Source organism: Macaca fascicularis, chromosome 19 (assembly GCF_037993035.2).
Source record: "Macaca fascicularis isolate 582-1 chromosome 19, T2T-MFA8v1.1".
Taxonomy (NCBI): domain Eukaryota; kingdom Metazoa; phylum Chordata; class Mammalia; order Primates; family Cercopithecidae; genus Macaca; species Macaca fascicularis.
In genome coordinates, this window is record NC_088393.1 from 46477982 (window position 1) to 46503454 (window position 25473).

The window sequence follows — 25473 nt, forward strand, 5'->3', positions numbered from 1 at the left end:
CGAGGCTGCAGTGAGCTGAGATTGTGCTGCTGCACTCCAGCCTGGGCACCAGAGCGAGACCCTGTCTCAAAGCAACACACACACACAAAGTTGTGTGTGCACAGAGCCTCAGACACGGGGGGGGGGGGGGGGGGGGGGCAGAGTCATTCCCTCACCCAGGCACCTGCGCTGAGTTACACACACTTAGTCACTGCAGATCCCACAGTGGCTCAGAGCGACACACACATATACAGGTGGGGATGAAAACCTCATGTTCTTAATGCCGCCTCAAAGACAAATTGCAGTACAGTTAAAACAGAGCATCCACCCCACACCCAGAGATGGCCAAAGCACACACGGTACAGTCGATCACACAGGCGGTTTCACACATTGATTCACACAGCCAAGTCATGCGGGATTGTATGCACACAGCCTTCTCACAGGAAACTGGGCACACTTGTGCCCCTCGACGTCCCCCACTGCATACCCAGGCACACCGGATCTCGCACCCCCAGATGCCAAGGCGCACCTTTGCACCCGCAAGCACACACACTGTTCACACAACGGGGTACACATGCCGGCTAGCCCGGCCCGCCGCCCACGCAGTCGCATGCCAGGGTACACTTGGCCAGCCCCGCCCTTGGCCACGCCCAATCAGGCCCAGGCAATCACGCCAGACGCACACACGGCGCAGGCACACGTGCCGCGGGTACACGGTCCCCAGCTCGCCCGCGCACTCGGCCGGCTCTCACACCCCCGCGTTTCCCGTCCCCGCTTGTTTTTCTGGAAACTCTGCTCTCCGCTCCCCTCCCCCTAGGCAGGAAGTGTTGGCTGTATTTTTAGCCTCTCTGGTTTCCGCCCCTTTCCTTCTCTTCTCGCCCGCCCAGGACTGGCCCCAGCGCCCCGCGGGGGACCCCGGCCATCCCCTTCCCCACCGTCATTCCAGAGGGGATTCCCGGCCGCCGCTGGGGCTGCGGATTTTCCCGCTGGCTACGTGGGGAGCAGGGAGGAGTCCTGCCATGAACTTCCTCCTGGCCTGGGACGCCCGAGACCTGCGGGGAGGGCTGAAGGCCTGGGCTCCTGGATCTGAGGGCGGACGGGCTGGGGGTCTCCCGAGTCTGAGGAGGGGTTAGGGGCCTGGACCGCTGGATCTGAGGGAGGAGGAGCTGGGGGCCTGGACCCCTGGGTCTGAGGGAGAAGGGGCTGGGGTCTCGGGGGGGGGGGGCCTGAGGATCTGAGGGAGGAGGGAGTGACGGCCTGGATCCCTGGGTCTGAGGGAGGAGGGGTTAGGGGCCTGGACCCCTGGATCCGAAGGAGGAGGGGCTGGGGGCCTGGACTCTTGAGTCTGAGGGAGGAGGGGCTGGGGATTCAGGCCCCTGGGTTACTGCGAGGGAGGAGGGACTGAGGCCTTGGTCTCCTGGGTCCCCAGGTCTGTGGGTTTGGGGAGGTGGAGGACCAGTCCTTCTGCGAGCAAAGCATCCCCCTCCTTTGAGAATGGCCCTATCCCAAAAGTCCTGACTCGGGGCGATGACTCAGCAGATGGAGAGAGGAGGGGGACAGGCTGACTCAGGGATGGGAAATGCTCCCAGTATCCAGGGAATAGAAACTGGAATCCCTCCTCCAGGATCGATCGCAGCCCGAGCTGAGCCGGGCTCCGCAGACCCAAGGGTGCCCCCCACTCCCCTTTCCCCGCCTCAGTCCTATAAGCTGTGTAAGGATTTGGAGCTCGGCCGAGAGGCGGGTCCCAGGTCCCCCTCCTCCCCCCTTTTTCCCCGTTATCCTCGGGGCTTTGTTTACAGGAGACGGGAGCCCTGGTTACAGGAGAGGAACCCGAGTGTCCGGGCTGAACCTCCTCGTCACAGCTTACAGGAAGCCCCCACTCCCCCGCCCCTTGCGAGTGAGTCACAGGCGAGCAGGAGGCCACAACCGTGCCAGAGCCGCCCGCGGCCCGCCCAGCTCACGAGACCGGCCCGGGAAGGCCCCTCAGCAAGCGCCGCATCAGGGATTCCCCCCCGCCGCTCTCAGACGAAGCAGGTCGACGTGGAGCCTGGCAGAATCTCCCCACCTTAATACAAGCCCGCAGCCTGCAAGAATGAACTTTCCACCATTATAACTGCGCACTGTGGCAATGATTTCTACCCCCGCATTTTCACTCAGGGCAGCCAGCTCTCCAACACCCCTTAAAAAATAAATTGTCTTTCAAGATCTTAAGAGGGTTTTCACTTAGGGCAACCCTTTGATAACAAAAGATGTGCCAGTGTGGGGAATGATCCTTGAAAATGTAGTCTGGGCCGGGCGCGGTGGCTCACACCTGTAATCCCAGCACTTTGGGAGGCCAAGGCGGGTGGATCACGAGGTCAGGAAATCGAGACCATCTTGGCTAACACAGTGAAATCCCGTCTCTACTAAAAATACAAAAAAATAGCCAGGCATGGTGGCGGGAGCCTGTAGTCCCAGCTACTCGGGAGGCTGAGGCAGGAGAATGGCGTGAACCCGGGAGGCGGGGCTTGCAGTGAGCCGAGATCTCCCCACTGCACTCCAGCCTGGGTGACCGAGCGACACTCCGTCTCAAAATTAAAAAAAAAAAAAAAAAGGAAAATGTAGTCTGAAGGCACACCCCACTATAAGAGGCCCATCCAGCCATCAACTGAGGATGACCCATTTTTTTTTTCTTTTTGAAAGCTTAAAACAGCTTTCAATCAATGCAACCATCCATTATAGTGAAAGACCTCCACCTTGCCAATCTTGAGTTTTCTTAGAGGGCAAACCTCAACATAATTTCAGGCCCTGGTAGGAGGCCTCTGCCGTTTGCTAGCTCGAACTAGAAGAGTAACGTTTATTACCCCCTTGAGAGGGAGTCTCACTCTGTGGCCCAGGCTGGAGTGCAGTGGCGGGATCTCAGCTCATGCAACCTCCGCCTCCTGGGTTCAAGCGACTCTCCCACCACAGCCTGCTCCCTCCCCGCCCCCCAATAGCGGGACCACAGGCGTGTGACACCGCACCCAGCTAATTTTTGTATTTTTGGTAGAAACGGGGATTCACCATGTTGCCCAGACTGGTCTCCAACTCCTGAGCTCTCGTGATCCGCCCGCCTTGGGTGCCCAAAGTGCTAGGGCTACAGGTGTGAGCCGGGCAGGAGAGTAACTTCACTTTGGTTTCCTCCTGCCTTAAATAGGCATACCACCTAGCATTAGGATGAATGTGCGTAAAGCATTTAGAACTCAGCCTAGGTGAGTTCTCCTTAACTCAGCCTAGAAGAGATCATCTGCCTGAGGATGAGGGGCTAGAGCCGCCCTGTGACTTGGGAAAGGAGGCCCCTTTTCAGCCTTGCTAGGCATCCTGGACCCCAACCCACTCACTCACCCACCCAACCCCAGCAAGTGGGGAGAGGGAGAGCAGTTCTGGTCTCATCTGTCTGGGCTGTTTAGGAGTGAGACAACACAAGGCAGGCAGTTCTCAGAGAATTCCCCTCCAAGGCCTGCCGGCTCTTTCTTGGCACTTTGCTTGGCAGATTTCTTTCTGTAAGTGCTTGTTTCTCACAGTCTTTCTCCTTTTTGTCCAGTTTTTCTTTTTAATTTTTTTAAATAGTATTTTTTGTAGAGATGGGATCTCACTGTTGCCCAGGCTGATCTTGAACTCCTGATCTCAGGTACTCCACCTGCCTCACCCTCTCAAAGTACTGGGATTGGCCGGGCTTGCTGGTTCGCACCTGTAATTCCAGCTCTTTGGGAGGCCGAGGTGGGAGGATCCCTTCAGTCTCGGAGGCGGAGGCGAAGATCACCCTGGGCAACATAGGGAAACCCCGTCTCTCAAAAAAATAATAATGAAGAAAAGAAAGAAAGAAAGAAAAACACAAAAAGTGCTGGGATCACAGGCGTAAACCACTTGCGCTCAGCCCCTTTCTGTTTCTTTTTGTGATCCTCCCAACCCTCTTCTCCCTCTGAATCTGTCTCTGGGACTGTCTCTGTCTCCCCACCGTCCCTCCCCTGCTCACCCTATCTCTCCCTGTATGTGTCTCTCGGTGTGTGTGTGTCTCTGTTTTTCTCTCTGCCTCTCTCCCTGTCTGTACCCCTCTGCGTGTCTCTCCCCGCCCCCGTCCGTCTGTGTCGCACGCGCACCCCCATCGGGCCTCTGCCCTTGTCAATTGCCCCTGAAGCCCTGCCCCCACCTCCGCCCCAGTTTCCTTCTACACGCCTCAGTCTCCAGCTTTGAAAACTGGGCAGGCGCCCCCCCGATCCGCACCCCCACCCCGACCCCCACCCTTTCCCCACGCACTCCCCGCCCGGTCGCGGCTGTCCACCGGCCAAGCTCAGGCGCGTCCTGGCCCAGGGCCGGGCGGAAGGGAACCAGTCCAGGGCCAGCCGGGCTGCGCCGGGGGCGCGCGTCCGGGAAGCGCCCCTCCTGCCCCGCCCCTGGCCCAGGCCCCGCCCCGTGCTTGCTGTTTAAGTAGCCGGCTCTCCCTGCCAGCCTCAGCCTGACTTCAGCGCTCCGACTCTCGGCCGACTCCCCTCTAATGGCCAACCGCTACACCATGGATCTCACTGCCATCTACGAGGTGAGTCCCCACCGCACGGCACCCCCGGTACCTGCACACTTGACTCCCCAGCTCTCTAGCGCCGCAAACTCCATCCCGGGACGCTTGCCTCTCTTCTCCAACTGGGGCTTCCTAGCGCCCTGCCCTCCAGCCTGGGGCCCCTGCCTCCCGCTCAGACCAGCTTGGTGATTTGGAGGTGAAAATGGAGCCCACGACTCCCGGCTCTTGGCCCAAACATGGGTGGGGCGGCCCGTGCGAGTGGAAAGTCGGAGAACTTTTCTCAGACCTAGGCTGCCTGGAGGCGGAAGTGGCCCCCACACCTGGCTCACCCCTAGTCGTCGCTGAGGGCGTGGTTTTGCGCGGAGGCGTCTCTGGGGCTGAAGTCTCAGGGTGGGGGGGATCCGACTTCTGTGTCTCCAGTCCCTGACCGTAGTTCTCTGAGAACCCTAAAACCGAAGCCATCCGGACTCCTGGGTCAACTTTGCCCGGTTCCTCCAGTTGTGAAACTGGAGATCCTGACGCGTGGGTCATATCTGGGGAGGGCAAGAGACCCAAAATTGGGAAAAAGTGGTGTGCCCTGACTTCGGGGCCCCCTCTTGGTCCAGCCGGGAAAGCCGGGATTCCTGGGTCCCTCGGGATAAGGCCTCGATCGTGGGTAAACTCAGAACCTCCAAATCTGGGTTCCTGGCATCCGGAACCCAGGGGTTTTTGCAGGCGGGTGGGGCTCAGGCCAGGAGCCCACAAACCGGCCTGGCAAGCTCTAGTTCCCTGCAGCTGGGGTGGGGCGTCGCCCTGCATTTTCGGGTACCTTAACCGACCCATTTCCGCAGAGCCTCCTGTCGCTGAGCCCTGACGTGCCGGTGCCATCCGACCATGGAGGGACTGAGTCCAGCCCAGGCTGGGGCTCCTCGGGACTCTGGAGCCTGAGCCCCTCCGACTCCAGCCCGTCTGGGGTCACCTCCCGCCTGCCTGGCCGCTCCACCAGCCTGGTAGAAGGCCGCAGCTGTGGCTGGGTGCCCCCACCCCCTGGCTTCGCACCGCTGGCTCCCCGCCTGGGCCCCGAGCTGTCACCCTCACCCACTTCGCCCACTGCGACCTCCACCACCCCCTCGCGCTACAAGACTGAGCTATGTCGGACCTTCTCAGAGAGTGGACGCTGCCGCTACGGGGCCAAGTGCCAGTTTGCCCATGGCCTGGGCGAGCTGCGCCAGGCCAATCGCCACCCCAAGTACAAGACAGAACTCTGCCACAAGTTCTACCTCCAGGGCCGCTGCCCCTATGGCTCTCGCTGCCACTTCATCCACAACCCCAGCGAAGACCTGGCGGCCCCGGGCCACCCTCCTGTGCTTCGCCAGAGCATCAGCTTCTCCGGCCTGCCCTCTGGCCGCCGGACCTCACCACCACCACCAGGCCTGGTCGGCCCTTCCCTGTCCTCCAGCTCCTTCTCGCCCTCCAGCTCCCCGCCACCACCTGGGGACCTTCCACTGTCACCCTCTGCCTTCTCTGCTGCCCCTGGTACCCCCGTAGCTCGAAGAGACCCCAGCCCACTCTGTTGCCCCTCCTGCCGAAGGGCCACTCCTGTCAGCGTCTGGGGGCCCTTGGGTGGCCTGGTTCGGACCCCCTCTGTACAGTCCCTGGGATCCGACCCTGATGAATATGCCAGCAGCGGCAGCAGCCTGGGGGGCTCTGACTCTCCTGTCTTCGAGGCGGGGGTTTTTGCACCACCCCAGCCCGCGGCAGCCCCCCGGCGACTCCCCATCTTCAATCGCATCTCTGTGTCTGAGTGACAAGTGACTGCCCGGTCAGATCAGCTGGATCTCAGCGGGGAGCCACGTCTGTTGCACTGTGGTCTCTGCATGGACCCTAGGGCTATGGGGACTTGAGGGACAGTAATCAAGTAATCAAGTAACCCCCTTTTCCAGAATGCATTAACCCACTCCCCTGACCTCACACTGGGGCAGGTCCCCAAGTGTGCAAGCTCAGTATTCATGGTGGTGGGGGATAGAGTGTCTTCTGAGGTTTTTGACCAAAAAAAAAAAAAAAAAAAATGTAGCATATTTAAGGGAGGCAGTGAGCCCTCTCCCCACCTCTTCCCTGCCCAAATCTGTCTCATAGAATCTTACGTGCTGTGAATAATAGGCCTTCACTGCCCCTCCAGTGTTTATAGACCTGAGGTTCCAGTGTCTCCTGGTAACTGGAACCTCTCCTGAGGGGGAATCCTGGTGCTCAAATTACCCTCCAAAAGCAAGTAGCCAAAGCCGTTGCCAAACCCCATCCATAAATCAATGGACCCTTTATTTATGACGACTTTATTTATTCTAATATGATTTTATAGTATTTATATATATTGGGTCGTCTGCTTCCCTTGTATTTTTCTTTCTCTTTTTTTGTAATATTGGAAACGACGGTATAATTATAAGTAGACTATAATATATTTAGTAATATATATTGTTACCTTAAAAGTCTATTTTTGTGTTTTGGGGCATTTTTAAATAAACAATCTGAGTGTAAGCTGGGATCCTGGCTTCTTCGCGGTCTAGAGACAGGAATGGGGAGGTAGAGGGTGACTTTTTGGAAGCTGGGTGCAGTCAACTCTGCTTCTCCGAGCCCCGCGGCGCTTACCTGGCAGGAAGTGACGTCACCGGGCCTGGCAGTTCACCTGAAAGGGTGGGACCAGGTGAGGTCACCAGATGGGAACCGGGGGAGCCAGTTCCCGGGCGTCGGGGGCGCTGCGCTCCCGTCCTGCCGGGCTCCTTGACCTAGCTCTCGGGCGGGCGCGGGCGGGGACTGAATGTTTCCGTCCCCACGGGGCCGCGGGAGGCGGGAGGCGGGAGGGGCCGGGTGGGGAGGACGGAATGTGCCGGGGCGCGGGCCCAGAGCGAGCGGGGGCGGGGGCGGGCGCGGGGCGGGGCAGCCTGGGGTAGCGGAACGCGTTTCGGGACTAGGGGTTCCGGGGGGGCTTCGACACCTTCTGGATGTTGGGGAAGCGGGTTTTAGGGTCTCAAGAGTTTAGGGTCTCAACATTTGGGAGTCTCAGATTGTGTCCCCTAGCGCTTTAGACTCTAGACCCCTGGTGGCTCGGAGTGGCAGATTTCTGGCCACCGGGACCCTGGAGCCCGGGAATGACTGGGTCTTGGCATTTCCGAACCTTGGAAGCCCGAGGCCTCGGACACCAACCAGGGTCGGCCCCGCGAGGCCAGGGCGTGTGGGTAGGGGCCGCGCGTCTAGGAGGGGCCCCGGAGGAACAGCGTCTTCAGACCATACAAGGCCAGCGGCGTCAGGACCAGCCCCGGGGCCCCGCGCCCGGAAGCCGCCCTGCGTCAGCGCCTGCGGCTCGGCCCTGCCGCCCAGACTTCGCCCCCCGCGACCCCTCTTCTTTCTCCTTGCCCCGCTCTCCCTCCTCTTCCCTCCCACTTCCCTCTTTTCTCCTTTCCCTACCCTCACCCTTCCTCCTCCTTTTCACTTCCTCTTCTGCACCCTGCTGCCCCGTCCTACGCCCTTTGCCTTCTGTTCTTCTCTCCCCCCTCCAATTTGTCCCCTCCCTCATTATTCCTCTCCCCCCACTTTCAGCCTCCCCATCCTGCCGTCTCTTACCCCCTTTCTCCTTCCCGTCTCCCTTCTCTCTCTTTTTCCGTCATTCCTTCCCTCTCCACCCTTTCCTTGCCCTCCCACTCCCCATTGTCCTCTTCCCCTCTTCCCCCAAGACTTACTCCTCCTCCTCTTCTCTCTCCTTCTCTTTCCCTCCTCTCCCTTCTTTCTACCCTCCTCAAGCCTCCCTCCAGCTCTCAGGCCTCCTTGGCCCTCTCCCTTGCTCACTGACCTTTGGTCTCCTCTTCCAGGAAACTGCCTCCTTTATGGGAAAGGGCTCAGGCCCTGATAAGTAGAAGAGGGTCAGGCGAGAGGGAGTCAGAACCCCTGAGATGCAAAGGCAGCGGAGGGGCAGACACCAAGAGCAAGCAGTGAAGAGACATTTGCTGAAACAGAGCCTTGGAGACTGAAAGAACAACATTCCTGGTCCTTCCTTTAGCCAGATCAGATTCTCTGCCCCTTCCTCAAAGAATCCCTCATGTAAGAAAATGGCACCTCCCACCATCTGCCAGGGCTTAAGCCAGAGACCCAGGAGTATCCCTTGACACTTTGCTCTCAAACCCACACCCCAGGCCAACAGCGATCCTGTCTGATCCACCTGAAAAATAGATCCACAATCCACCTGCCCCCACCATGACCCCCACCCCGGTCCTAGCCAACATCGTCTCCCATTTGCATCTTCATAGCAGCCCCTGTCCCAGTCTCTGCTCTAGCCCGTGCCTTCAGTCTCTCCTTTCCCCACTCCCCAACGAGACAACCAAACAAAGCCTGTTATGAGACCTGAGTCAAATCACATACAAGTTAAAGTCCTAAGTCCTCCCCACAGCCCACACAGTCGTGCCCATCGCTTACCCCTCCCCCTTGGTCACTCTGCTCCAGCCATACTGGCCTCCTAGCTGCTTTGCCAAGTCTGGTCTGCTTCATCCATAGGAGCTTTGCACTAGCTGTTCCCTCTGCCTGAACACTCCCCAGGTGTCCCCATGGCTCACTCCCTTCCTTCAGGTCTCTGCTCAAAAGTTGCCTTCTCTGAGATCCTCCCTGACCACTGCTGTTGCAATCCACACCCCACCTCCAACTACTCCATCCTCCCTACCTTGCTCGACTTTTTCCATGACATTATCATCACCACCTAACATTAAAATGTACTTAATTCTTATGTTGACAGCAATCTGCCTCCCCACTAAAATGTCACGTCCTCAGGGGCAGGGACTACTTGTTTACTGCCGTATTACACACAGCTAAAGGAAGCCAGGCGCATAGTGAATGTTCAATACATGTTAAAAAAACAAGACTCAAAAACGGAAAGGAAACATAGTTTTCCTTTTCAACAGAGGTTGAAAACTCCAAGATAGATAAATATGTTCATCTGTAAAAGAGGCATTAAAAAGAGAGAGAAATACGGAGGAGGCAGTCATATACAGTTTGCCCAGGACACACATCTCTACAAAAGTCAAACTGCACTCAAGTCCATGCCCAGAGCATCTAATAAGAGACGATAGCCCCACCTGGTGGCTGAGACGGAAACGGCACCTTCCTACAATACAGAACACCCAAAGGACCGTCGCCAAAGCCCTAGGAGTCTTTTGAGCCCAATAATTCAAAAGATAGAAACGTTCATTCATCTAAGTGATGTAGATGTTTTGGTTGGTTTATAAGATGTATAAGTTTATAAAAACTGATGAGAAGCCAGGCGCGGTGGCTCACGCCTGTAATCCCAGCATTTTGGGAGGCGGAGGCTGGTGGATCACCTGAGGTCAGGAGTTCTAGACCAGCCTGACCAACATGGAGAAACCCCCTCTCTACTAAAAATACAAAATTGGCGGGGCGTGGTGGCACATGCCTATAATCCTAGCTAATAGGGAGGCTGAGGCAGGAGAATCGCTTGAATCTGGGAGGCGGAAGTTGCGGTGAGCCGTGATCGTGCCATTGCACTCCAGCCTGGGCAAACAAGAGTGAAACTACGTCTAAAATAAATAAATAAATAAAAATAAAATAAAAAATAACTGATGAGAAAAATATTAAAAGTGCTCCAGGTGAGGATCGAACTCACAACCTCGGCATTGCTCCGCTCGCACTGTCATATAAGTACCGCGCGCTAACCGATTGCGCCACTGGAGCTCCGGCCGCACCCCTCCGCCGGGGACTTCTTCAGTGGTTCGTAGCCACGTGACCTCACCGGAGGGCCCCGCCCTGTATTACACATGCAAATTAAAAACTTTGGATTGACCAATAGGAGACAGTGCATCGCCAGTTCCTGATTCTCACGCCTCACGGCCCTTGCTGTAAAAGGGAAAAGTCAGCGAGGCGTTTGGAATGTAGGGGTGTCGCCTACCAGAAGGACGCGCCTCCTCATGAATATTCAAAATCAGGGGTGGGGTCTTAACCCTTCGCTGGCCGGCCGGCCGGAAGGCAGCCCCTCCCCCCCCAACAGGCGGGAACAGGATGTAAGCCCCGGCGACAGCGGGGGAGGGGAAACCCCGGGCGACCGCCCCCTGCCTCACAGCTGGACCGGACTCTCCCGCCCCAGATGTGGCGCCGCCGCCGTCACACGAGCCCCGTGTCACCCAGCCGGGAGCCCGAGAGGTCCAGAGGCTCGGACCCGGGCGTCCGGAATTTCTGCACCGCATCCTGAGAGACCCCGAAGTCCAGGCCCCGGCGCTCAGGCTGGAGGACTTGAGCCATCCAGGTGCGCAGCGCCCCCTCCTGGAGCAGCCGGGAGCCCGGACGTCACCCCGGGGGACCCTGGAGGCCGAGCGCCCCATATTCCCGGTTTCAAGAACTCAGGATCCAGGACCGTAGACTCCCTCCAGGGCTCCGATCCCAAGACCCCGCGTTGGAGGAACTTGAGATCCGGACTTCTAAGCGCCCCAACCAGTTTTGAGCTGCAGCGTCCATCACTTCAGGGGGACCCAGGACTTTGGGACCCCCCTGTGCTCCTACCTGGAGGGAGTTTCAATCCTGTCCCTGGAATTAGGGGAACTCAGAAATCCACCCCCCACCCACGGCCCTACCTAGAAGACTCAGGAATGTGGGTCCCCAGCGCCCCCATCTGAGGCTCCAGAGTCGAGGCTCCTAGCATCCCCTACTTAGAACACCGATAAATTCCGACTGCGGGACCCCAGTCTCCGAGAGACCCCAGATTCTATTCCTGGAGCCTGAGAGCCCGAAGTTCACGCCCCTGAGTCTGGGCTCCGCACCTCCCCGGGGACCGCGTCGGGGTCGCGCAGGAGCCGGGCTGCCTCGGGCCGGGGCTTGAGGCTCCCCGGGAGGTGAGGGGGGAGGCGAGGGGCCCAGGCAGACTGGGGGAGGGGGCGGCGCCACCGCTGAACAATGAGGGGGCGTGCCGGCGGGGGGCGAGCCGAGACGCCGGCGGGAGTTGGGGGCTGGAGGGGTGTGGGAAGGCGCTGGGGAGGCTGCGGCTGTGGGGACCGCGATCGGGGTTCGGAGAGACCGGCCGGAGGGGGTGCGAGGGCTCGGGGCCAGCGCCCCAGCGCGCAGCTCTCGGCGGGGGAGGGAGCCGTCTGCAGGACCCTGGCATCCGGTCCCCCAGCCTCCGCCCTCCCCTGGGACCTCGCGGCCTCCCGCCCACGGCTTTTCCCAGCCCTGCCCCTCGCCCTCCGCTCCAGCCGGAGCCCAAACGTTCCCAGGATCCCTAAGCCTCCGGCCCCAGACAAACGGGACTCGCAGCTTCTGCGCCTCCCGCTCCGCTCATTCTTCTTTGTCTCAGCCTTTCCATCTTTTTCCCCAGGTTCTCTCTCCTTGTCCCCTTCTTTCTGTCACTTTGTGCCTCCCCCATTAGTTACTCCCAGGGGCCCCTCCCTGGATTTACACCACGTTGCTACTATTCAGCCCCCATCTGTGAGTTTGGGCGACGGAGAGGCCCATGGGGTCCTGATATCCAAGAAGGGGCTCTTTCTGCAGGACTCTGCTGGGCCGCTCAGCCATGCCAGAGGGAGCCCAAGGACTGAGCCTCTCCAAACCTAGCCCAAGCCTCGGGTGTGGACCAAGAGGTGAAGTGTGTGACTGTGGCACCGTGTGTGAAACTCGGACAGGTGAGCCCAGAGGCAGGGGCGGAGCCTGTGGGGCATTTATTCCTGGGCGATGCTGGCAAGGCAGGGTGATGGAGACAGCCCAAGGCCAACTCGCACAAAGCTCCGAGTCTGGTGGGGGAGGCGGGCCCATCCCCAGGCAATGACAGGCCAGAGGGGGCAGCGCTGGGCAGAGAGGTCAGGGCTGTGATCAGGCTGTGATGGTGGATCCTCCGAGCTCGGAAGGTCAGGGGAAGGTTCCTGGAAGTGGGAACATCTCAACTGAGAAGTGGAAGATTAGGGGGAAGGAGTTGGGCAAAGACAAGGAAGAGTATTCTACATGCAAGGAACAGCATGTGCAAAGGCCCAGAGGTGAGAAAAGCCTTCATGTAAGTGACTGAAAGAAGTTGAGTGAATGCAGAGTGTAAGAAGGGGTGGCCGTGGGAAGAGAACTGGCTGGAGGGATCTGTGTCGGCCACATTGCCCAGTGCCCTGTGGATCTGAGAATTTTGGACTTTATCCCCAGGGGCAGGAAGGGGTTATGCTCACTGGAGTGACACAGTCAGATGGGCAAATTAATAAAGGTCTACCTAGCTGATTCATGAAGGTGGATTAGAGAAATGGAAGCCAGAAGTCCAGAGAGGACCGTAATGGGAGAGGATGGGACTGGACCAAGGGAGGACAGTGGGGAGAGGAGGAAAGAACTTGTGGGAAAGCTGTTGGACAGGCGTGGGTGAGGGTGTGGGCTGAATGCATGAAAGGCTGTGGAAGTCCGGTGCATGGGGAGATTTCTCTGACCTCCTGTTCCACACCCCAGCAGCTCCTGCAGCCCCCACCATGACCTCCCCCCGAGGTTCTGGGAGCTCCACATCCCTGAGCACAGTGGGCTCTGAGGGGGATCCAGCCCCGGGACCCACTCCAGCCTGCTCAGCCTCCAGGCCAGAGCCCCTTCCAGGGCCCCCCATCCGCCTACATCTCTCTCCGGTGGGGATCCCAGGTTCAGCCAAACCCTCAAGGCTGGAGCGTGTGGCCCGGGAGATCGTGGAGACAGAGCGGGCCTATGTCAGAGACCTCCGCAGCATTGTGGAAGTAAGCCGGGCAGACACGCTAGGGCAGTGGGTACCCAGGCCAGCCCCTTGGCTCCTGTAATCCCAGTCATCCCCACAGGACTACCTGAGCCCTCTGCTGGACGGCGGGGTCCTAGGGCTGAGCGTGGAGCAGGTGGGCACGCTGTTTGCCAACATTGAGGACATCTACGAGTTCAGCAGGTCAGGGGCAGGGGGGACAGGCAGGGGGCATTGATTGGTTGGAGGGTCTATTTCCTAACCCAAACTTCAGAGCTTCATAGTGTCCTGTCCAGGCTGGTATGTGGGGTTGTGACATTGAGCAAGGATCCGGGATCATGACTGGGAGTGAGGACCCAGAGTAAGGGAGGGGCATAGGGGATGGGAGTCAGAGGACCTGGATGAAGCCCAAACACCGGGACAGGGTCCCGGCATCAGGACGAGGCCTTGGGGCTGTGTCAGCTCTGGGCTCACAATGAATCCAAGAATCACGTGGGGCCTGAAGGCCGGGACAGCGTGAGCATGCGTGTGACCCCTTAAGCCTGATTTGCCTGGGACTTTTCCAGTTTTAGCACTGAAAGCCCTCGTCCTAGGAAACTGCTCAGTCCCGGACAAACCAGGATGGTTGGTCGCTGTGGTAAGGAGGACGCTGGGGTCCAAGGATCGTGACACGGAAAAGTGCCTTGACGAGGTCTCCGGATTACAGCAGGATCTTAAGATCATCCTAGCTCTTTAGGTCATGACATGACACCCCTAGGCTCATGCCAACAGTGACACAAGTTCAAGCTGAGGAATGAGAAGCTGTCCAGGGACAAAGTCTAAGCAGGTTACCATGTCCTGTGTAGCCCTCAGAGGACCCTTCCTCCGGACGTGACATCCCCTTAGGAGATGCTGGCAGTCAGCAAGCCCCGAGCCCCAGCAGACCACTGGGGCCTCAGCCTCCCGGAGGCCTCCCATGGAGGGGTTCGTGGAGGCAGGCGGGTCCTCACCCTCCCCTCTCCCCCGTAGCGAGCTCCTGGAGGACTTGGAGAACAGCAGCAGCGCCGGGGGCATTGCCGAGTGCTTCGTGCAGAGGGTGAGTGGAGGGTTGGGGGGCTCTCGGTCCTAGATGGGGCCTTTGTAGAGGGGGGAGAGCAGGCTTGGGCTAGGATGGAAGGGGGGTCGTGGGAAGCCAGGACCTGGGGTCTCCCTGACTCCCATGTCACCCGCAGAGCGAGGATTTTGACATCTACACATTGTACTGCATGAACTACCCGAGGTGAGGGGCAGGAGCCCCTGCCGGGCCTCAGGCCGTGCCCACAAGCCGATGTGCCAGTCACCCTCCCTCTACCCCCGACCCATCCAGCACCGACCCCTGCCAGGCTGTGACAGTAACTGAACCTCTCCCTCACTGCCCCACCCCCTGTCAGACCCTGACCCTTCCCAAACCCTGGCCCCTCCCTAACCCCTCTTGTCCCCGCCTACTGGAACTGACTATCCCCCACTGACCTGTGCTGTGCCCCCAGCTCCCTGGCCCTGCTCCGGGAGCTGTCGTTGTCTCCACCAGCAGCGCTGTGGCTGCAGGAGCGCCAGGCCCAGCTTCGCCACTCACTGCCCCTGCAGAGCTTCCTGCTGAAACCTGTCCAGCGCATCCTCAAGTACCATCTGCTGCTGCAGGTCAGCTAGGGCCCCTGGAGCCAGGCGGGGGAGGGCGAGGTCCTGTCCCTTGACCACTGTTGATGCATCTGGAGGGTGGACAACAGGCTGTGCCACCTGGGGAGGGATCCAGTCCCTAGAAACTGAGCCAGTGGGCCGGGTGCCGTGGCTCACACCTATAATCCCAGCATTTTGGGAGGCCGAGGTGAGAAGATCACTTGAGCCCAGAATTTCAAGACCAGGCTGGGCAACACAGCAAAACCTCACCTCTATAAAAAAATTTTTAAAATTAGCCGGGCACAGTGGCTTACAACTGCAGTCCCAGCTACTTGGAGGCTGAGGTGGGAGGATTATTTGAGCCCAGGAGTTCGAGGCTGTGGTGAGATGTGACTGTACCACTGCACTCCAGCCTGGGTGATGGAGCAAGACCCTGTCTCAAAAAAGAGAAGAAAGAAAGAAACTGGGCCAGCGTTTGGTGTAGGGTCTTGCTGGCAGTGACGCCTGGCACCAGCTCATTCCACTTCCTGTCTCTGCCTGTTTGTCTTCCTCCATCTCTGCCCCTACCTTTTTTTTTTTTTTTTTTTGAGACGGAGTTTCGCTCTTGTTGCCCAGGCTGGAGTGCAGTGGCGCGACTGCAACCTCTGCCTCCTGGGTTCAAGCGATTCTCCTGCCTCAGCCTCCCGAGTAACTGGGATTGCAGGCATGTGCCACCATGCCTGACTAATTTTCTTTTCTTTTTTTTTTTTGTATTTTTAGTAGAGACAGGGTTTCACTACGTTGGCCAGGCTGGTCTCGAACTCCTAACCTCAGATGATCCACCTGCCTCGGCCTCCCAAAGTGCTGGGATTACAGGCGTGAGCCACAGTGCCCAGTCCTACCTTTTTTTTCCCTTTGAGATAGAGTTTCGCTCTTGTCGACCAGGCTGGAGTGCAGTGGTGCGTTCTTGGCTCACTGCAACCTCCATCTCCTGGGTTCAAGTGATTCTCCTGGCTCAGCCTCCTGAGTAGCTAGGATTACAGGCGCACACCACCATGCTCGGCTAATTTTTGTATTTTTAATAGGGACGGGGTTTCACTATGTTGGCCAGGTTAGTCTTGAACTCCTGGCCTCAGGTGATTTGCCCACCTCGGCCTCCCAAAATGCAGGGATTACAGACGTGAGTCACTGCGCCTGGCCTCTGCCCCATCTTTATATTTCTCCATCTCCTGTTGCTCTCATTCTCTTTTGCCTTCTCTGTTTTTCTCCCCATCCCTGTGTGCCTGGTGGCTGCCTGACAGGAACTAGGGAAGCACTGGGCGGAGGGCCCAGGCGCTGGGGGCCGCGAGATGGTGGAGGAAGCTATTGTGTCCATGACAGCGGTTGCCTGGTACATCAACGACATGAAGCGCAAGCAGGAGCATGCAGCGCGCCTCCAGGTGGCCCCAGGGTGGGCTGGGGCTTGCTGGATGAGGGAGTGAGCGAGGGGGCTTTGGGGGCGGGTGGGGGGATATCAGTGCCTCAGAGGTTGCCTTGGAGGGTTTGCTGGGACAGCACGGCCCTGTTGCTAACCTCCCTGTTTTGGTGTGTATGTGTGTGCTACCTACCTCTGCTTGTCTCTGTGCCCGGCGCACCTGGCGGTGTCCCAGCAGGAAGTGCAGCGGCGGCTGGGTGGCTGGACTGGCCCGGAGCTCAGTGCTTTTGGGGAGCTGGTGCTGGAGGGTGCGTTCCGAGGAGGTGGAGGGGGCGGCCCCCGGTTACGAGGGGGTGAGCGGCTGCTCTTCCTGTTCTCTCGGATGCTCCTGGTGGCCAAGCGCAGGGGGCTGGAGTACACCTACAAAGGCCACATCTTCGTGAGTTTGGGGATGGGGTGGGGCTAGAATACTACCTACAAAGTATACCCCAAATACTTGTATCTGTGTGCCCAACAGTGTGGGCCAGGGGACCCTGCCACATTTTCTTGAGTTAGAGAATGGAGGTCAAGGGAAGGTTTCTTTCTAGTGTATAGAATAAGAGCTGCCCCAATTAAGAGAAAAAGGAAGAAGGCTGGGCGTGGTGGCTCATTCCTGTAATCCCAGCACTTTGGGAGGTCGAGACCGGCAGATCACTTGAAGTCAGGAGTTCGAGGCCAGCCTAGCTAACAGGGTGAAACCCCGTATCTACTAAAAATACAAAAATTAGCTGGGTGTGGTGGCGAGTGCCTGTAATCCCAGCTACTGGGGAGGCTGAGGCAGGAGAATTACTTGAACCCAGGAGGCGGAGGTTGCAAGGAACCAGGATTGCGCCACTGCACTCCAGCCTGGGTGACAGAGCGAGACTCCACCTCAAAAAAAAAAAAAGGGGGAGAGGAAACCATACAGCCTTATGGGGTACATCTTCCTAGGGAGTAGGACCCAGATACACCTCCAAGGGTGTCTCCGTACAAGGGGCATCACGGAGCCCAAGGACTCTGAGCTTGCTGCCCCTCTCTTTCCTTCCAGTGCTGCAACCTGAGCGTGAGCGAGAGTCCCCGAGACCCTCTAGGGTTCAAGGTGTCTGATCTGACCATTCCCAAGCACAGACACCTGCTGCAGGTGAGCATGTAGTGGGGTCAGACTGGCAGGGATCCCCCAACCTCGAGACCTCACACCTGGCCCCCTGACTCTACTGCAACCCACTCCCAGGCCAAGAACCAAGAAGAGAAGAGGCTGTGGATTCACTGTCTCCAGCGCCTCTTCTTTGAGAACCACCCCGCCTCCATCCCTGCCAAGGTACAGCTCCCGCCACAGCCAGGGGCCCTCTGAGTGCTGGAGACACCGTCCCTCAATAGTACCTCACCGTACTAGGAGACGCCCCCGCCCGATGCCGGAGCAGTCTCTTACAATGCGATTGCTAAAAGCGCAGAATTCCGCTACTGGGGTTTGAATCTTAGCTCTACCATGTCCCTGCTTTGTGATCTCGGGCAAGTAACTTAACCTCTCTGAGTCTTAACTTCCTCACCTAGAGGAATGATAGCACCTTCATCCTAGGGTTGTGGTGACGATTAATGGTCACCAGCCACGTCGTCATGGGCTTGACCAATAGAAGCACCCATCAGCTGGTTGTGGCAGCTCATGCCTTATAATCCCAGCACTTCAAGGGGGTGATGTGGGAGGATGACCTGAGCCCAGGAGCTCGATACCAGCTTGGGCAACATAGTGAGACCCTGTCTCTAAAAAACATTTTTTAATTAGCTGGGGCTGGCCGGGCACGGTGGCTCACGCCTGTAATCCCAGCATTTTGGGAGGCCAAGGCGGGCGGATCACCTGAGGTCGGGAGTTCGAGACCAGCCTTACCAACATGGAGAAACCCCGTCTCTACTAAAAAAAATACAAAATGGGGCCAGGCACGGTGGCTCACGCCTGTAATCCCAGCACTTTGGGAGGCCGAGGCGGGTGTATCACGAGGTCAGGAGATTGAGACCATCCTGCCTAACACGGTAAAACCCCGTCTCTACCAGAAATACAAAAAATTAGCCAGGCGTGGTGCTGGGCGCCTATAGTCCCAGCTACTTGGGAGGCAGGAGAATGGTGTGAACCCAGGAGGCGGAGGTTGCAGTGAGCCGAGATCGCGCCACTGCACTCCAGACTGGGCGACAGAGTGAGACTCCGTCTCAAAAGAAAAAAATACAAAATCAGCCAGGCATGGTGGTGCATGCCTGTAATCCCAGCTACTTGGGAGGCTAAGGCAGGAGAATCGCTTGAACCCGGGAGGCGGAAGTTGCGGTGAGCTGAGATCACGCCATTGCACTCCAGCCTGGGCAATAAGAGCAAAACTCCGTCTCAAAAAAAAAAAAATTAAAATTAAAATTAAATAGCTGGGCTGGGCGTGGTGGCTCACGCCTGTAATCCTAGCACTTCGGGAGGCCAAGGCAGGCGGATCACCTGAGGTTAGGAGTTCGAAACCAACTTGGCCAACATGTTGAAACCCCGTCTCTACTAAAAACACAAAAATTACCGGGCATGGTAGCAGGCACCTGTACTCCCAGCAACTCAAGAGGCTGAGGCAGGAGAATCGCTCAAATCGGGAGGCAGAGGTTGCAGTGAGCCGAGATCACACCTTTGCACTCCAACCTTAGCGGGCTGTGGTGCACATCTGAAATCCCAGCTACTCAAGAGGGTGAGGAGGGAGGATCGCTTGATCCCAGGAAGTAGAGGCTGGAGTGAGCTATGATTGCACCACTGTACTCCAACCTGGTGGATAGAGCAAGATCATTAAAAAAAAAAAAAAAAAAAAAGAACAGCACCCGTTAATGGTCATGACTATGGTGCTTAAAGCATCCTCCCTGTGGTACTCCAAAATCGACCCACCTCAGCCCTTATCCTCCTGTCTTTCAGGCAAAGCAAGTTCTCCTTGAAAACAGCCTGCATTGTGAGTTGGGGCCTTGGGCTGGGAGGGTGTGGAAGTAGAGGAATTACTTCCAAGAAAAGTTGGCTCTTAGCCCCAAAACTCTCCCCACAGGTGCCCCCAAAAGTAAGCCTGTCCCAGAGCCCCTGACACCCCCACTTGGGTCTCCTCGACCTCGAGATGCTAGAAGTTTTACCCCTGGGCGAAGGAACACAGGTAAAGGCGGTGGATCCCTGAGTCCCGGCCCTCAGCCCTCACTTCCCTAGGACCCGGGAGCTGGGCTCACGCAGGGCTCTGGCCCTCCCTCCCACAGCTCCATCTCCTGGGCCCTCTGTGATTCGCCGAGGCCGCAGGCAGTCTGGTGAGCGCTCACCCCTAAGGGTGATCCAGGCATCGGGGTGGGAGCTGGGCTCCTGACGTCACTGTGTCCTCCCCGCAGAGCCGGTGAAGGACACTTATGTCATGTTCCCACAGAACGGTCAGTGACTGCCCTGGCTTAGCCTGGTCCATCCCTGTCTGTCTCCTGGCGGGATGTCTGTGGTGGGTTGGGGAGGGGTGGTCGCTTCAGCTCATCAGTTATGGGGGATCACTGTTTTTCCCTTACATCTCACTAATGTTTTTCTCTCTCTCATCTCTCCGTCCTCAGCTAAGCATGGATTCAAGGTAAGAGATATCTCGAGATAGGGTCTGGGCACCTTGACTTCTGGGTCTGATAGAGAAGGGAGCTTGAGTTCCAAAATCCTGGGTCTGAATGGGAAGGGAATTGGAGCCAGACAGAATAGCTCATGCCTGTAATCTCAGTACTTTGGGAGGTCAAGGCAGGAGGATTGCTTGAGCCCAGGAGTTTGAGACCAGCCTGGGCAACATGGCAAAACCCATCCCTACAAAAAGTACAAAAAAATTAGCCGGGCACACCAGTGCATACCCATAGTCCCAGCTACTCCGGAGGCTGAGGTAGGAGGATTGCTTGAGCCTGAGAGGCAGAGGTTGCAATGAGCTGAGGTCGAGCTACTGCACTCTAGCCTGGGTGACAGTGAGACTCTGTCTCCAATAAATAAATAAAAATTTTAAAAGAAAAATAAAAAAATTTTTTTTTGATTGAGCCAGCCACAGTGGCTCACACCTGTAATCCCAGCACTTTGGGAGGCCGAGGCTGGTGGATCACCTGAGGTCAGGAATTTGAGACCAACCCGGCCGACAAGGAGAAACCCCGTCTCTACTAAAAATACAAAAATTAGCTGGGCATGGTGGCAGCCACCTGTAATCCCAGCTACTCAGAAGGCTGAGGCAGGAGAATTGCTTGAAGCTGGGAGGTAGAGGTTGCAGTGAGCCGAGATCGAGCCACTGCACTCCAGCCTGGGTGACAGAGCGAGACTCTGTCTCAAAAAAAAATAAAAAATAAAAAATAAATTAGCCGGGCGTGGTGGCAAGTGCCTGTAGTCCCAGCTACTTGGAGGCTGAGGCAGGAGAATGGCATGGACCTGGGAGGCGGAGCTTGCAGTGAGCCAAGTTCTCGCCATTGCACTCCAGCCTGGGCAACAGAGAGACTCTGTCTCAAAAAGAAAAAAAAAAATTTAAAAAATTGTCCAGCCTGGATGACAGAGCAAATAAATAAATAAATAAAATAAAATAAATAAATAAACAAAACTTAAAAACAAAAGAAAAAAAAATTGGCCAGGTATGATGGCACACACCTGTAGTCCCAGCTACTCAGGAGGCTGAGGTGGGAGGATTGCTTGGACCCAGGAGGTCGAAGCTGCAGTGAGCTATGATCGCACCATTGCACTTCAGCCTGGGCAACAGAGTAAGACCCTGTCTAAAAAAAAAAAAAAGCATGGCCGGGCGCGGTGGCTCAAGCCTGTAATCCCAGCACTTTGGGAGGCCGAGATGGGCGGATCACAAGGTCAGGAGATCGAGACCATCCTGGCTAACACGGTGAAACCCCGTCTCTACTAAGAAATACAAAAAATAGCCGGGCGAGGTGGCAGCGCCTGTAGTCCCAGCTACTCGGGAGGCTGAGGCCGGAGAATGGCGTGAACCCGGGAGGCGGAGCTTGCAGTGAGCTGAGATCCAGCCGCTGCACTCCAGCCTGGGCTACAGAGCGAGACTCCGTCTCAAAAAAAAAAAAAAAAAAAAAAGCAAAATCCGGGCATAGTGGCTCACGCCTGTAATCCTAGCACTTTGGGAGGCTGAGGCAGATGGATCACTTGAGGTCAAGAGTTTGCAACCAGCCTGGCCAACATGGTGAAACCCCATCTCTACTAAAAATACAAATACTAGCCAGACATTGTGGCAGGCGCCTGTAATCCCAGCTACTCAGGAGGCTGAGGCGGGGGAATCGCTTGAACCTGGGAGGCGAAGGTTGCAGTGAGCAGAGACGGCACCATGGCACTCCAGGCTGGGTGACAGAGCGAGACTCCATCTCAAAACAAACACACAGGCCGGGCACGGTGGCTCAAGCCTGTAATCCCAGCACTTTGGGAGGCCGAGACGGGCGGATCACGAGGTCAGGAGTTCGAGACCATCCTGGCTAACACAGTGAAACCCCGTCTCTACTAAAAAATACAAAAAACTAGCCGGGCGAGGTGGCGGGCGCCTGTAGTCCCGGCTACTCGGGAGGCTGAGGCAGGAGAATGGCGTAAAAACCCGGGAGGCAGAGCTTGCAGTGAGCTGAGATCCGGCCACTGCACTCCAGCCTGGGCGACACAGCGAGACTCTGTCTCAAAAAAAAAAAAAAACAAACACACACAAATGAAGGGAATTGGGGCTTGGGGTCCTCTACGTGAGGGAGGAGTCTCGGCTTTTGCCTTCCATCGCTTTCCCTCCTTCACAGCATGCTGGCAGCGAAGGTGAACTCTACCCCTCAGAATCTCAGCCAGCAGTTTCAGGCTCTGGACCGCCTGAGGACCTAGAGGATGCTGGACCTCCAACACTGGACCCCTCTGGGACCTCAATCACTGAAGAAATCCTGGAACTGCTGAATCAGCGAGGCCTTCGAGATCCAGGGGTGAGCTGGCTGTCCCATCATGGTGTCCTTGGGCCTCTGGGTGTGGGCACACAGACCAGGGACCAGGTAGGCCAGCCCATGCGCATACCTTTTTTTTTTTTTGAGATGGAGTCTTGCTCTGTTGCCCAGGCTGGAGTGCAGTGGCGCGATCTCAGCTCACTGCAAGCTCTGCCTCCCAGGTTCAAACGATTCTCCTGCCTCAACCTCCTGAGTAGCTGGGACTACAGGTGCCTGCCACCATGCCCGGCTAATTTTTTTTTTTTTTTCTGTATTTTTAGTAGAGACAGGGTTTCACCGTGTTGGCCAGGCTGGTCTTGAACTCCTGACCTCAAGTGACCCGCCCACCTTGGCCTCCAAAAATGCTGAGATTACAGGCATGAGCCACCGTGCCCGGCCACCATGCTGATACCTTTGGCTTCTTCTCCTGTGCCCACTGTAGCCATCCACACATGACATTCCCAAGTTTTCCGGAGACTCCCAGGTGCCTGGCGACAGCGACACCCTCACATTCCAAGCCCTGCCCAGCCGGGACTCTTCTGAAGAGGAGGAGGAGGAGGAGGAGGAAGGACTGGAGATGGATGAACGGGGGCCTTCCCCACTCCATGTCCTGGAGGGGCTTGAAAGTTCCAGTGCAGCTGAAATGCCCAACATTCCCTGCCTTACCAAAATTCCTGACATGTCCAACCTTCCTGAAATTCCCAGCCGCTGTGAAATTCCCGAAGGTCCCCTCCTTCCTAGTCTCTCTGACATTTCTGGTGTTTTTGAGATGCCCTGCCTTCCAGCCATGCCTAGTGTCCCCGACACCCCCAGTCTTTCTAGCACTCCCACCCTCCCCTGTGACTCCTGGCTCCAGGGGCCTCTGCAGGAACCAGTTGAGGCTCCAGCCACCAGAAGAGAACTGTTCTCTGGAAGCAATCCTGGGAAACTGGGAGAGTCGCCCTCAGGAGGCAAGGCAGGGCCAGAGGAGGATGAAGAAGGGGTATCATTCCCAGACTTCCAGCCCCAGGATGTCACCCAACATCAGGGATTCCCAGATGAGCTGGCATTCCGCTCTTGCTCAGAAATCCGGAGTGCCTGGCAGGCATTGGAGCAGGGGCAGCTGGCCCGGCCGGGCTTCCCAGAGCCACTGCTGATCCTGGAGGATTCAGATCTGGGTGGAGACAGCGGGAGTGGGAAGGCTGGAGCCCCGAGTTCGGAAAGGACAGCATCCCGAGTGCGAGAGCTGGCCCGGCTTTACAGTGAGCGGATCCAGCAGATGCAGCGGGCGGAGACTCGGGCATCAGCCAATGCCCCCCGCCGCCGGCCTCGGGTTCTGGCCCAACCCCAGCCGTCCCCCTGTCTGCCCCAGGAGCAGGTGGAGCCAGGTGAGGTCTGGGTACGTGGTTGGCAGAGGTGGTCCCCGCTGGGGTAGTGGTCCTGACTTGATCCTCTTTTTGCATTCAGGGCTCCTGCCTGCCTTTGGACACGTGCTGGTGTGTGAGTTGGCCTTCCCGCTGACATGTGCCCAGGAGTCTGTCCCCCTGGGTCCTGCTGCCTGGGTTCAAGCTGCCATACCTTTGTCGAAGCAGGGAGGCAGCCCAGATAGCCAGGGTCTACATGTTTCAAATTTGCCTAAGCAAGACCATCCAGGCATCCACGTTTCAGCTGCTATCCTGCCTGAACAAGGAGGTTCCCAGCATGTCCAGGCTCCAGCCGCTACACCTTTGCCCAAGCAGGAATGCCCCCTACACCTCCAGGTGCCAGCTCTTACAACTTTCCCTGATCCAGGCTACCCGGAAACCCAAGTTCCAGCTACCACTCCTTTGCCCCAGCATAGAAGTCACGTGGCTATACCAGCTCCATCCACTGCCTTTTGTCCTGAGCAGGGACACTGTGTGGACATCCACGTTCCCACCACTCCAGCTTTGCCCAAGGAGATTTGTTCTGATTTCACAGTTTCAGCCACCACTCCTGTGCCCAAGCAAGAAGGTCACCTAGACAGCGAGAGCTCAACCAATATCCCACTAACAAAGCAAGGAGGTTCCAGGGATGTTCCAGGCCCAGACCCTGTCTGCAGTCAACCCATCCTGCCTTTGTCTTTGCATGGAAGCAGCCTGGACCCCCAGGGCCCAGGCGACACCCCACCGCCCTTGCCATGTTATCTCCCAGACCTTCAGATTCCAGGCACCTCACCTTTGCCTGCACACGGAAGCCACCTAGACCATCGGATCCCAGCCAACGCCCCACTGTCTCTGTCCCAGGACCTCCCAGACACTCGGGTTCCAGCTACCACACCTTTGCCCCTGCCACAAGGCCTCACAGACATCTGGGTCCAAGCCCTCCCAACTTCACCCAAGCAGGGAAGCCTCCCAGACATCCAGGGTCCAGCGGCTACACCTCCACTTCAGGAGCCAAGCCTTACAGACACACAGGTCCAAAAACTCACACCTTTATTGGAGCAGAAGAGCCTCACAGATGCCCATGATCCAGCTACCACACCTTTACCTGAGAGAGGAGGCTCTCTAGACATTCCGGGCCTCTTACCCACCCCATTTCAGACCACCATGGTTTTGTCCAACCCAGGAGGCTCCTTAGCCTCTCATGTTGCCAGGTTGGAGTCTTCAGACTTGACCCCACCTCATAGTCCCCCACCTTCCAGCCGTCAGCTCCTGGGCCCCAATGCAGCTGCCCTCTCCAGATACCTGGCAGCCTCATATATCAGCCAGAGCCTGGCTCGGCGGCAGGGGCCTGGGGGAGGGGCCCCCGCAGCCTCCCGGGGCTCCTGGTCCTCCTCTGCTCCCACGTCACGGGCATCTTCACCGCCCCCCCAGCCCCAGCCACCACCTCCCCCAGCCAGGCGGCTCAGCTATGCCACGACGGTTAATATCCACGTGGGTGGGGGTGGGCGGCTGCGGCCAGCCAAGGCCCAGGTCCGGTTGAACCACCCTGCTCTCTTGGCCTCCACACAGGAATCTATGGGCCTTCGCAGGGCCCAGGGGGCTCCTGATGCCCGCTTCCATATGTGAGCCAGGACATGAGACTTCCCCAAAGCAAGGACTTCAGCCAGATGCCACAGACCCTCAGAACTTGACCCGGAAGTCCAGACACTGAACGCAGGCCTCAAAACTGCTGCGGCTTTCCAGCTCCTGGTTTCTGTGTCGGCGAATGGCCCTTCTTGCCTTGATCCACAGCGATGGGGAAGGGAATGTCATGAATGTTTTGTTAATACTGATTGTTTCATGCGATGATGTGTATTCTCCCATTCTGGAGGCTGTGGGGGATGACGACAATGAATGGGAAGGTCTAACACAGAACAAA

General features: G+C 57.5%; 2 protein-coding genes, 1 long non-coding RNA gene and 1 other non-coding gene across 23 annotated transcripts; 2 read left to right on the forward strand and 2 right to left on the reverse strand.

Annotated features, from left to right (window-relative positions):
• The first annotated feature begins 4450 nt into the window (after nucleotides 1-4450).
• Nucleotides 4451-7024, forward strand: ZFP36 (ZFP36 ring finger protein). Its single transcript, XM_005589176.4, has 2 exons — nucleotides 4451-4534; nucleotides 5344-7024. The coding sequence occupies exons 1-2, from the start codon at nucleotides 4493-4495 to the stop codon at nucleotides 6298-6300; spliced, it is 999 nt and encodes a 332-aa protein (XP_005589233.2). The 5' UTR covers nucleotides 4451-4492; the 3' UTR covers nucleotides 6301-7024.
• On the reverse strand, nucleotides 6944-16559 carry LOC135968699 (uncharacterized). 2 transcript variants are annotated; one of them, XR_010583639.2, is made up of 2 exons: nucleotides 16412-16559; nucleotides 6944-7172 (listed from the first exon to the last, which is right to left on the reverse strand). It is a non-coding gene; the product is annotated as an uncharacterized lncRNA (long non-coding RNA). The 2 variants fall into 2 exon arrangements; XR_012427591.1 differs by lacking the exon at nucleotides 16412-16559 and adding an exon at nucleotides 8334-8509.
• TRNAI-UAU (transfer RNA isoleucine (anticodon UAU)) lies at nucleotides 10127-10219 on the reverse strand. The gene is given in 2 exon segments: nucleotides 10127-10162; nucleotides 10182-10219. It is a non-coding gene; the product is annotated as a tRNA-Ile (tRNA).
• On the forward strand, nucleotides 10601-25473 carry PLEKHG2 (pleckstrin homology and RhoGEF domain containing G2). 19 transcript variants are annotated; one of them, XM_045378417.3, is made up of 19 exons: nucleotides 10601-11370; nucleotides 12023-12153; nucleotides 12947-13218; nucleotides 13297-13397; nucleotides 14202-14268; nucleotides 14405-14451; nucleotides 14699-14849; nucleotides 16106-16243; nucleotides 16457-16657; nucleotides 17285-17377; nucleotides 17468-17554; nucleotides 19160-19193; nucleotides 19284-19385; nucleotides 19483-19530; nucleotides 19609-19647; nucleotides 19816-19832; nucleotides 22003-22176; nucleotides 22616-23540; nucleotides 23620-25473. In XM_045378417.3, the coding sequence occupies exons 2-19, from the start codon at nucleotides 12045-12047 to the stop codon at nucleotides 25179-25181; spliced, it is 4167 nt and encodes a 1388-aa protein (XP_045234352.2). In that variant the 5' UTR covers nucleotides 10601-11370; nucleotides 12023-12044; the 3' UTR covers nucleotides 25182-25473. The 19 variants fall into 19 exon arrangements, with proteins under 19 accessions (XP_045234352.2, XP_073879584.1, XP_045234353.2 ...); XM_074023483.1 differs by having other exon boundaries at nucleotides 12950-13218; XM_045378418.3 differs by having other exon boundaries at nucleotides 10601-10787.

Coding starts and splice junctions, on each gene's coding strand:
- ZFP36 (XM_005589176.4), top strand. CDS start 4,493: ATGGCCAACCGCTACACCATGGATCTCACTGCCATCTACGAG. Junction 4,535..5,343: donor ATCTCACTGCCATCTACGAG/GTGAGTCCCCAC, acceptor CCATTTCCGCAG/AGCCTCCTGTCGCTGAGCCC.
- PLEKHG2 (XM_045378417.3), top strand. CDS start 12,045: ATGCCAGAGGGAGCCCAAGGACTGAGCCTCTCCAAACCTAGCCCAAGC. Junction 14,452..14,698: donor TACTGCATGAACTACCCGAG/GTGAGGGGCAGG, acceptor CTGTGCCCCCAG/CTCCCTGGCCCTGCTCCGGG. Junction 17,555..19,159: donor CCGCCTCCATCCCTGCCAAG/GTACAGCTCCCG, acceptor CCTGTCTTTCAG/GCAAAGCAAGTTCTCCTTGA.